Consider the following 11,513-nt stretch of genomic DNA (forward strand, 5'->3'; position numbering starts at 1 on the left):
TTTCTGTTTGACATCAAGGATATCAAAGATTCAATACATATTAGTTATTGTTAAAAAAAAAAAAAAATGTTAATGAACTAATATTCATAGTATTTAGGTAACTTTTTTTGTTGAACATTGAATGAAAAAGCTTGGAATGGGTAAATATAAAGAAATATTTCTTACAAACCTTTATTTTATCTATCTTACAAATTCAATTATAGTTTTCAATTCTATAATACAGATCACCAATAATACAATTAAGGTGACCATGTTCACAAAAAGTTATAACTATTGTAACTTCATGTCACTTATACTTAAAAAAAAATTAACATAAACAGTATAAGAAAATATAAATACGTAACAAGCAATAGCAAATAAATAAATACACTCCTTATTCCATATCAGATAATCATATCTATTGAAAAACACACACTAAACAATATGATTTTGTCTCCAGAACTAGAAATAAAATAAAAACTTTTTCCATTTTAAACGATTGTCTATATCAGCATTAAACATTATTCATTATTTGTTGTACATCTATTCATATATATATACACATTGTACTAAATCTACCGTCATACAAATGCTTAACGTTATTTTTAAATACGACGAATGACACGATTGTATACATACACAGTGTCACATTTAAGAACATTATTTCCCTTGATATACATTAGTATTGGGACTAAGGCATCATATTGATAATTATAAATCAAGATAGATTTAAAAAAAAATCCTGTATAAAAATTCTCTTTGTAGAAGTATTCATTTTTATTCATGTTTCAAAATTAAGTAACTAATTCAATAATATTTTCTATTTAACATTAGCATTTTAATGTTTATAAATCAAGATACTTTGTTAAAGTCTGTATCTTTTTATTTCCTCAGGTTAGAGAGATAATCATTGAAATGATTAAAGAGACATGTTGTTAATATATGAAAGTTTCTTTCCAGTTAATAATACATTACTTATAGTCATGTATATACATCACATATATATAAACAAAATAAAATATGGATTTTAATTTCATTATCCTTCTGTCCACCTACTTTTCATAGTCAATATATCATAAAAATAAATCTTCAATGATATGTCATTATTCAAGATAACATTTTGAATTAGAAATCCTAAGAAATGAAATACCCTCCGATAAGTCCAAGATATTTCACATTCATTATATCTGTCAACAGGCACTGCATAATATTAGTATTTAACACATTCTTCAGAGATGATACTTACATTCCTACTAACATTCATCACACGTGTCAGCTCTTTACATTCTGTTTGATCTTATCTTTTACATTCAACCCCAGTTTCGCTTGAAATTTAAAATGTCCAGAAAAGTTATTACACTTTTCAATCTCTTTAAACACAATAAAATCAAATTATTCACTTTCATTACATCAAATACGATTATATATATGATACTGGTTCACATTTAACATCATCTTTACCTTTAATGTATTGTTACAAATAAAAATCAGGTTAAATTTCTCAGGAATTTCTATTTACTTTTGATACTGTCTGTACATTTCATTTTAATGTATACATCTTCTTTAGACAAAATTGTCTCATCTGATAATCAAATTGCTTCTGGCTAATTAGCTATATCTGTTATCAATATATCAAATAAATTTTTCAGTCTTATAATATTTAAAAAAAATAATCTTTAAGATCAATTTTCAAATTTGTGATGACTTATTTCGAATTGATTCGGCTTTTCAACATATAAACTTATCAATTTATCAACCCATTTCCTTATTTTTTTATGTAAAAATATTGTTTTATTTTTGATAAAATTAACTATCTTTACCGAATTCAATTCAATGTTGTATATATCTTTTTCCCGAAAATGTCCCTAAAATCTCAATTATTCTGTTTCATTGAAATTGTTCTTGACAAATGAATTAAAAAAATTAAGTATATTGAGGAAATCTAACATGATATTTGATCCAATATATAAAATAATTAGCTTTTATATTATTGACACAAAAAAATTAATTTCGATCGTAAGCAATGTCATTGTTAATACATAATTCTGCTCATATTATGAAAACAAAATGTGTATAGATTTATATAAAAATCTGATTGGTATATATATTTTCCAAAACCAACTTTTCTCCTCTGATAATAACAATACTTTGATATTTTTTCAAGCTTCGTATCTCTTCTTGAATAATGTTGATTGAAAACAATGTCATTCTTAATACATATCACTGTTCATATTACGAAAAAAAGGCTATCGACCTATATAAAAATCTGTTTGGAATATAGTCTCCAAAACCAAGTTTTTTTTTCCCCTGATGATAATAACACTCTGGTATTCTTTGAAGTACGTGTCGCTTCGTAGCTCTTCTTGAAGTCTGAGGACGAAACTGTTTCACGCGGCTTTTTAAAACGCAATATAATTCGCATCAAAAGAATTCTTCTCTTTCTTCTTGTAATGATGGCTTGGAGACCAGAATCTCATTTTCTCTCTTCTTTCCAAGACAATATAACTAAGGTATTCAATGCTCCCTTTGAGGTACGAGACGTAAAACTGATATCACATTTACTTCCATCTGAAGACTCCGAAATCAAGCTCTTGAGAATCCTAACATTTGGCTTCTAATATATCACAAATTTTTACTATGAATATTAACGAAGGATAATCTCCTATTTTACTTGACAGGTATGCCAGAAAATAGAAATATTTTTAGTCCTTTTTATCTTTGGTATACATCTTCTATTTCACTTGACTTATATGCCAGAAAAAAAAAATATTTTTAGGCTTTTTTTCTCTTTGGTATACATCACAGGTACTGCCTTTATTCATTGGTGAAAATAGAATGATCATTCTTTAAAGACTTTTCTTTATTTATTTAACATTTTTAATAGATATGTTTTATAATCAGGGTCAATAATTCATACTAATTTTAGATATCCCGCTTTTTGTAGTTATATCTTTGATAGCTATATTTCTTTACACATTACTAATATATTTCCAAAGATTTACATACAGTTTAATTCTCGTAGTTACAGTTTTGAATGCTTTCCCAGGTAGATATTTGTTTGATACAAGTATTATGGATTATAATAACTATACATATATCCCTGTGTTATCATCATATATTCTATTACCCATATGTCACTCATCAGTAAAAAAATCAACACTTTATATCCTTTAAATATATTCTGATTCAGAAAGGTTATTTGTTATACACAAGGAACAGGAAATATCATAGCAAGAGTCCTCCGGATGATTTGTTTTATCTACTTTGAGCTTGAAAATTTTAGTATGATCTTGATGATAGCTTGATATATGAAATCTTAAAACATTACTGGAATCTTAGAAATATTCTGATGTATCTTGAAAACCTATGTTTTATTTGTTACTCATAATTTTCTTTAAAAATCACCAGTTTTTGATAACATCTATTATTTGCAATCATTATGATATGATTGGTGTACTTTGTTATCACCAGGTGTTAATGGATAGATTTCTGGGATCTATTAATATGATATATTTTTGGCCCCCAATTTTCATTTAGTTGGAGTTTTTAGTGTCTGAAGGAATCCATTTGTACATTTGAATTTATTTAGAGGCCACTGACTTCCCTACAATCAATAGGAATCATTTGAAGTTAAACATAAGACAAGACTCTGCATATAAATTCTTCGGAATGTCATTATATTGTGGGAATCATTTGGAATCTCTTAATATAAACATCAAATTAGCAGTGACTAGTGTTCTGCCTACACCACTGAACAGTGACACCTCTAGTATCAAAACTGAAATAGGTTTTTAATCTTGGAGCCCTTTGGAGCCATTCTCTGTCGAAGACGGTTGATGAGGATTCATTATGAATCTAACTCCACGAAGAATCTTTAGAGAAAAGGTATTATATTCTGGAGCAACGTGGATTGATTCCCAATCGAAGACGGTTGACGAGGATTCACTATGAGTCTGACTCCACGAAAAATCTTTTGAGAAAAGGTCTTTCATCCTAGAGCAAAATAGTCATTCCCAATTGAAAACGGTTGACGATGATTCCTTATGAATATGACGCCGCGACGACTCCTCAGGAATCGAACACTGAATGAGTAATTGCATATTGATACTCGTTTAACAATTGGGAAATGTCCTATCATTTCAATAGCCACTCAAAATCACTAGGAATCATTGAGGAATCAACTGGAATCGAAAGGAGTATCTAGAGCCTCAGAGCTCAATAGCCTCTGGTTCCTTATAAGAGACCCCTGCTCTTATATTCCTCAGGAATCGCATCACAGACCATAGACAGAATATCTGGTAATAAATAAAGAAATTTATAGTTAATTATAATATTCTAAGTTATTACAGAAAAAAGATTAATGCCAAACTTCATTACATATTTTTCTGGTAAATCTCAATAGAAAGTTAGTTTGATTTTATGGTGAAAATTTTCTAATGACAAAAAGCTAAAATTCAATACATTCATAATTATACAACCTGAACAATAAAATACTTTTGATTCTATGTTTTCTTAAGTAGGTCACCTTCAATCAATCCAGCAAAATAAAAATAAAATCTACTTTCTTATGTGAAGATAATTGCTAATTCAATTCATTTATATTCAATTCTATATCAATGATATGAACCATTGAAAGGATTTTAAATATTTTTACTTTCAATCATATCCATCAATACAAAATAATATAGAGTTTTCTGTTTTTAGATTACTGAAAAATTCTATGCATTTATATTTGATTGAAATAAATAATATAAAACAGTGAAAAAAGTTTATTTGAATGTATTTTTAAGTAGATCAGCCCCGAATCAATTCATCAAAACGAAAAATATCAATATTTTTCTATTTTAGATAACTCCAAAATCCAATACTTTTATATTGATTTGGAATGAATAATATAATAACAGTGATATAATTTTTTTGGAAAATATTCAGAAGTAAATATATCCATTATCTTTTTTTTTCTTTGATGAATGCAATGTCTAAAAATCTTATATTCAATTGAAGTAAATGATATAAAAAAACTAAATACTTTAATTTGAATAGTTTCTTAAGTAGGCTAGCTGTAATCAACCAAACCCTAAAAGAAAAATATTCTTATTTGTCCTTAGAAAAGCTCAAATGACCAAGTTGGTAAAGCAAGGTGTTGAAATTGGGACACAGATTTTCTAGTGAATTTATTTCAGTTTTTCCAAGATGGATGATTTATGAGGGGGAGAAATCCCTGACACTGATTTATCCCTTTTCTGAAAGACCTTTATTACCCAATATTGGTGTGAAAATTCAGAGTGGGTGATATTGTAATACTTTATGTTCATGGGGATTCATCTTTATCTTGAAGTATTTGGGGGAATTTGTGTTTATTATTATTATTATTATTATTATTATTATTATTATTATTATTATTATTATTATTATTATTATTATTATTATTATTATTATTATTATTACTATTATTATTATTATTATTGCTGTTGTTGTTATTATTTTTTGTTAAGGTTTTTTTTATTATTATTTCTGTTACTGTTGTATTGCTATTGATATTATTGTTGTTGTTGTTCTTGTTGTTGTAGCAATAATAATAATAATAATAATAATAATAATAATAATAATAATAATTGTTAGCATTATTAGGATTCCCTTTTATGGGAATGCTATTGTTTTTGGTATTATTATTATTATTATTATTATTATTATTATTATTATTATTATTATTATTATTATTATTATTATTATTATTATTATTTCCGCGAGTTTTTTTTTCGCAAGAAATCTGAAATAATTATCATAGGTAGGCTACGGTAAGAATATGCCATAGACCCAGTTTAAGTGACCTTGACCTACTTTTCAAGGTCACAGGGGCTTTTAAAGGCAAAATTTGTAAAATTCGAAATTGCCATTAGGCCTAAAGTATAAGCCGTATGGCTAATGGCCGTATGGACAATGATACAGAGGTAGATCCACAGATATTGCCCTACTTTAATGCAAGTAGGTCAAGGTAAAAGGTCGCTAATGGCTGAACCGGCACAAAACAAGTTTGTTTCCGAGATCTCCAAAACTGGAAGGCCCAGAGCCCTGATCTTAGTGGCATATGATGTCATATATATTCATCTAAGGTTAGCCGAACTTTGGTAGCGACTGCTTAATAAATTTTTTTAATATGAATTTTTAACTATTTTTGACATTGCAGAATTTGTGACTTTGGCAATTTCTCCATCAAATACTGGTTTTTGGTCATAGCATGCTATAGTAAACTATCCCAAACATATGCATAAAACCTCCATATAAAATGTCCAATTTGACCTTGACCCTCATTTTCAAGGTCATATGGCTATTTCATGGAAAAAAAAATGAGGTTGGCTAAAGGTGATGTTTTGTTGAGACCCCACCCCTCCCATTCACGCATGCTCTTTTCGAATATAGAGTCATATTTAACCCGTGACCTTCACATGACCTTGTAAATGCCCATTGTCTTCAAGTTCAAAGGTCAATTTCTCTATATTGGTGATTTTTGCCTATGTTTTTTCTCCATATACCTGCTATTATACAGATAAATTGCTTAAGAATGGTTTTTTGAACGTAACTCAAATCTTAGTCAAAGGGTCATTAGGCCAATAAACCTGTACACAATATGTTTTACTGATTGACAAAAACATTTCGACACCTATTTTGCAGGGGAATCAACCGCCACTGGCTTTAGCCAGTTGCAGTAAAGTTATTATTATTATTATTATTATTATTATTATTATTATTATTATTATTATTATTATTATTATTATTATTATTATTATTATTATTATTATTATAAAAATCCTACGAGACATCGACAAAGAGATGGAGCTGGGGGGAGAGTGACTGCTCCCCGCACTCTAGTTTTGGGGTGTTTGAATGTGCATGGATATAGTACGATTGAGAGTAAAAAATGTGAAATTGGAAGTATATTTAGAAGTAAAAGGATGGATGTATTGGCCTTGTTCGAGACAAAGATGAAAGGAAAGGGTGAAGTGATGTTTGGTGAAATGTCTGGTAGAGTGTCTGGGATTGAAAGGGGAAGAGCGAGAGAGGGTGTGGTGTTATTGCTGAGTGAATGGATGACAGGTAAAGTAGTGGAATGGAAGGAGATATCATCTAGGTTAATGTGGGTAAGGGTTAGGTTGGGTAGGGAATGTTAGGCGTTTGTCAGTGTGTATGGGCCAGGCAGTGAGAAAAGTGAAGAAGAGCGGAATTAGTTCTGGAATGAATTAACTAGGTGTGGAGAAGGACTGGGTAGAAGGAATTATGTAGTTGTCATGTGTGACTTAAATGCTAGAGTGGGCGCTGGAGAGGTAGAAGGTGTCATTGAGAAGTATGGCGTACCAGGTTAAAATGAGAGTTGTGAGAGACTGGTAGATATGTGTGTTGAACAAGAGATGGTAATAAGTGCTAGCTTTTTTGAAAAGAAAGATAAAAATAAGTATACATGGGTAAGAGTGGCAAATGGAAGAGTAGTAGAAAGGGCATTAATGGATTATGTGTTGATAACTAAAAGAATGTTTGGAAGATTGAAAGACGTGCACGTGTTTAGGGGTATGGCTAACGGTATGTCTGATCATTTTTTGGTGGAAGGAAAATTAGTTGTAGCAAAAGAGTGGGGAAATAGAGTAGGTGGATGTAAAAGGGAGCTAGTGAGGGTTGAAGAGCTAATAAAACCGGGGGTAAAAAGTAAATATCAGGAAAGGTTGAAAATGGTATATGACGTGGTGAGAGTAAGAGAAACTGGTAATTTAGAGGAGTGGAAGTTAGTAAAAGAAAATTTTGTTGGGATTGCAAGTGATGTATGTGGCAAGAAGGTTGTTGGAGGCAGCATGAGGAAGGGCAGTGACTGGTGGAATGAAGGAGTGAAGGTAAAAGTGGAAGAGAAGAGGGCATTTGAAGAATGGCTACAGAGTAATAGTATAGAGAAGTATGAAAAATATAGAGAGAAAAATGTGGAAGTGAAGCGCAAGGTACGTGAGGCAAAGAGGGCAGCTGACCTGAGGTGGGGTCAGGGATTGGGTCAGTCATATGAAGAGAATAAGAAGTTTTGGAAAGAAGTGAAGAGAGTAATGAAGGCTAGCGCAAGAATTGAAGAGACAGTGAAAGATGGAAATGGAAGGTTGTTAAAAGGAGAAGAGGCAAGGAAAAGGTGGGCGGAATATTTTGAGAGTTTGCTGAATGTTGAGGATAATAGGGAGGCAGATATAACTGCTGTTCCAGGTGTTGAGGTGCCAGTGATGGGAGATGAGAATGAGAGAGAGATTACAATAGAGGAAGTGAGGAGAGCACTAGATGAAACGAGAGTAGGAAAAGCATCTGGTATGGATGGTGTGAAAGCTGAGATGTTGAAGGAAGGGGATGTGACTGTACTTGAATGGTTGGTGAGATTGTTTAATGTGTTTTGTGTTGTCAATGGTACCAGTAGATTGGGTTTGTGCATGTATTGTACCACTATATAAGGGTAAGGGAGATGTACATGAGTGATGTAATTCAAGGTGTATTAGTTTGTTGAGTGTAGATAGAAAAGTGTAGGGTAGAGTAATGATTAATAGGATTAAGGATAAAACAGAGAATGCAATCTTGGAAGTAGAGGGTGGTTTTAGAAGAGGTAGGGGTTGTATGAATCAGATTTTTACAGTAAGGCAGATAGGCGAGAAATATTTAGCAAAAGGTAAGGAGGTGTATGGGGCGTTTATGGATCTGGAGAAAGCATATGATAGAGTTGATAGGGAAGCAATGTGGAATATGATGAGGTTATATGGAGTTAGTGGAAGGTTGTTGCAAGCAGTGAAAAGTTTCTACAAAGGTAGTAAAGCATATGTTAGAATAGGAAATGGAGTGAATGATTGGTTTCCGGTGAGAGTGGGGGTGAGACAGGGATGTGTGATGTCGCCGTGGTTGTTTAACTTGTATGTTGATGGAGTGGTGAGAGAGGTGAATGCTCGAGTGCTTGGACGAGGATTAAAACTGGTAGGTTAGAATGACCATGAATGGGAGGTAAATCAGTTGTTGTTTGCGGATGATACTGTACTGGTAGCAGACACAGAAGAGAAGCTTGACCGACTATTGACATAATTTGGAAGTGTGTGAGAGATGGAAGTTGAGAGTTAATGTGGGTAAGAGTAAGGTTATGAGATGTACGAGAAGGGAAGGTGGTGCAAGGTTGAATGTCATGTTGAATGGAGAGTTACTTGAGGATGTGAATCAGTTTAAGTACTTGGGGTCTGTTGTTGCAGCAAATGGTGGAGTGGAAGCAGATGTACGCCAGAGAGTGAGTGAAGGTTACAAAGTGTTGGAGGCAGTTAAGGGAGTACTAAAAAATAGAGGGTTGGGCATGAATGTAAAGAGAGTTCTATATGAGAAAGTGATTGCACCAACTGTGATGTATGGATTGGAGTTGTGGGGAATGAAAGTGATAGAGAGACAAAAATTGAATATGTTTGAGATGAAGTGTCTAAGGAGTATGGCTTGTGTATCTCGAGTAGATAGGGTTAGGAACGAAGTGGTGAGGGAGAGAACGGGTGTAAGAAATGAGTTTAGCGGCTAGAGTGGATATGAATGTGTTGAGGTGGTTTCGCTATGTTGAGAGAATGGAAAATGGTTGTCTGCTAAAGAAGGTGATAAATGCAAGAGTTGATGGGAGAAGTACAGGAGGAAGGCCAAGGTTTGGGAGGATGGATGGTGTGAAGAAAGCTCTGGGTGATAGGAGGATAGATGTGAGAGAGGCAAGAGAGCGTGCTAGAAATAGGAATGAATGGCGAGCGATTGTGACGCAGTTCCGGTAGGCCCTGCTGCTTCCTCCGTTGCCTTAGATGACCGCGGAGGTAGCAGCAGTAGGGGATTTAGCATTATGAAGCTTCATCTGTGGTGGATAATGTGGGAAGTTGGGCTGTGGCACCGTAGCAGTACCAGCTGAACTCGGTTGAGTCCCTGGTTAGGCTGAAGGAACGTAGAGAGTAGAGGTCCCCTTTTTGTTTTCTTTCATTGTTGATGTCAGCTACCCCCCAAAATTGGGGGAAGTGCCTTTGGTATATGTATGTAAGTATGTATTATTATTATCAATATTATTATTATTATTATATTTTTTATTACAATACCCATCATATAAGATAGATTTGTTTCTGTAATATTTACACCATACTATTAAAACTTCCCATCAAAATAAGTTAAGACAATGCCCATGAAAACTCTATATACTTTGAAATATTGAAATATTGAGAATAGCCCTGGATACCAAACTACCAATAAATGCTAATATATTTAGAAAAAATATTAATTGATGATACTTACGTTGATAAAAACTCTGGTTGAAAAGAATATCATTTCCGCTTTGCAGATTCCATCAAATCTCTGTACAAAAAAAAAGAAGAGACAAGAAATTATTATTAGTGTTTTAAGTTTTTTGACATTTTTAAGAAGCTTATTATTATTATTATTATTATTATTATTATTATTATTATTATTATTATTATTATTATTATTATTATTATTATTATTATTTTCATTATTTTTATTATTATTATTATTATTAGCTAAACCAAAGCCCTAATTAGATAAGCAGGATGCTATAAGCCCATGAGTTCCAACAGAAAAAAACAGCCCATTGTTGAATGGAAATATATGTGTGCGTGCATTTATACATAGACAATAACTAACAGAAAATATTAATTAAAAATAATTGTTAAACAATTTCCTTTTGCAAAGATTTTCCTAACAATGACCTATCAGGAAAAGAAAACAAATCTTTTCTGAGCATACTAATGATAATTAAAAAAAAGAAAAATAATATCAAACATTCCAAAAAAAAAAAACTTAAAATTATTATCTTCTCTTTTGAGAACTTCTCATTCAAATTGTTCTAAGAAGAGATTTTATTTTCGGTACCGTATACAGTCGTATGTATAGATTTTCGGTAGGGCTCTCCACTTGTGAGAAATCATCAGAAATGAAAAATTCTACCATACATCGGAATCAGTGATGGGAAAGTGAAAAAATATGGAGGGACAATGGCGTTTAATGATAACAAAAAAAATAATAATAATGCTATTATTATAAATGATAAATATATTACTTGCTAAAGCATTTAAACATGAACTAGTATTAACTGAAAGAGCTATGGAGGGAATAATGATGGGAATAACACCAAGAGACAGAACAAGAGCATCATCATAACCTCATGTAAGAAAGAAATATTGACATTAACAGGACATAAAATGAGAATGAGTGACAATACATGGACTTTAGAAATAAACAAATGTGTCCCTAGAGATTCTGAAAGAATCAGGAAAAGGAAGAGAAGACGATGGATTGACGAACTAAGAAAATTTTATGTTATAAACTAGCAGAGAAAGACCATAAACAGACTTGAGTGGGAGGTGATGTTTGAGGCCTTTGTTCTACAGTGGATTGTCTGATGATATATATATATATATATATATATATATATATATATATATATATATATATATATATATATATATATATATATATATATATAGTACATGTATATTCCCCTTACCTTA

General features: G+C 31.6%; 1 protein-coding gene across 1 annotated transcript in view; it reads right to left on the reverse strand.

Annotated features, from left to right (window-relative positions):
* Positions 1 to 260: 260 nt before the first annotated feature.
* LOC137626528 (uncharacterized) overlaps positions 261 to 11,513 on the reverse strand; it is a 17,167-nt gene continuing 5,914 nt past the window's right edge. The window contains exons 5-7 of the mRNA XM_068357572.1: positions 11,510 to 11,513; positions 10,282 to 10,341; positions 261 to 4,274 (exon numbers count right to left, since the gene is read on the reverse strand). The exon at positions 11,510 to 11,513 is cut by the window's right edge and continues 104 nt beyond it. Coding sequence (XP_068213673.1) covers positions 4,188 to 4,274; positions 10,282 to 10,341; positions 11,510 to 11,513 — 151 coding nt within the window. The 3' untranslated portion in view covers positions 261 to 4,187. The remainder of the gene's footprint in view (positions 4,275 to 10,281; positions 10,342 to 11,509) is intronic.

This window comes from Palaemon carinicauda, chromosome 34 (assembly GCF_036898095.1).
Source record: "Palaemon carinicauda isolate YSFRI2023 chromosome 34, ASM3689809v2, whole genome shotgun sequence".
NCBI lineage: Eukaryota > Metazoa > Arthropoda > Malacostraca > Decapoda > Palaemonidae > Palaemon > Palaemon carinicauda.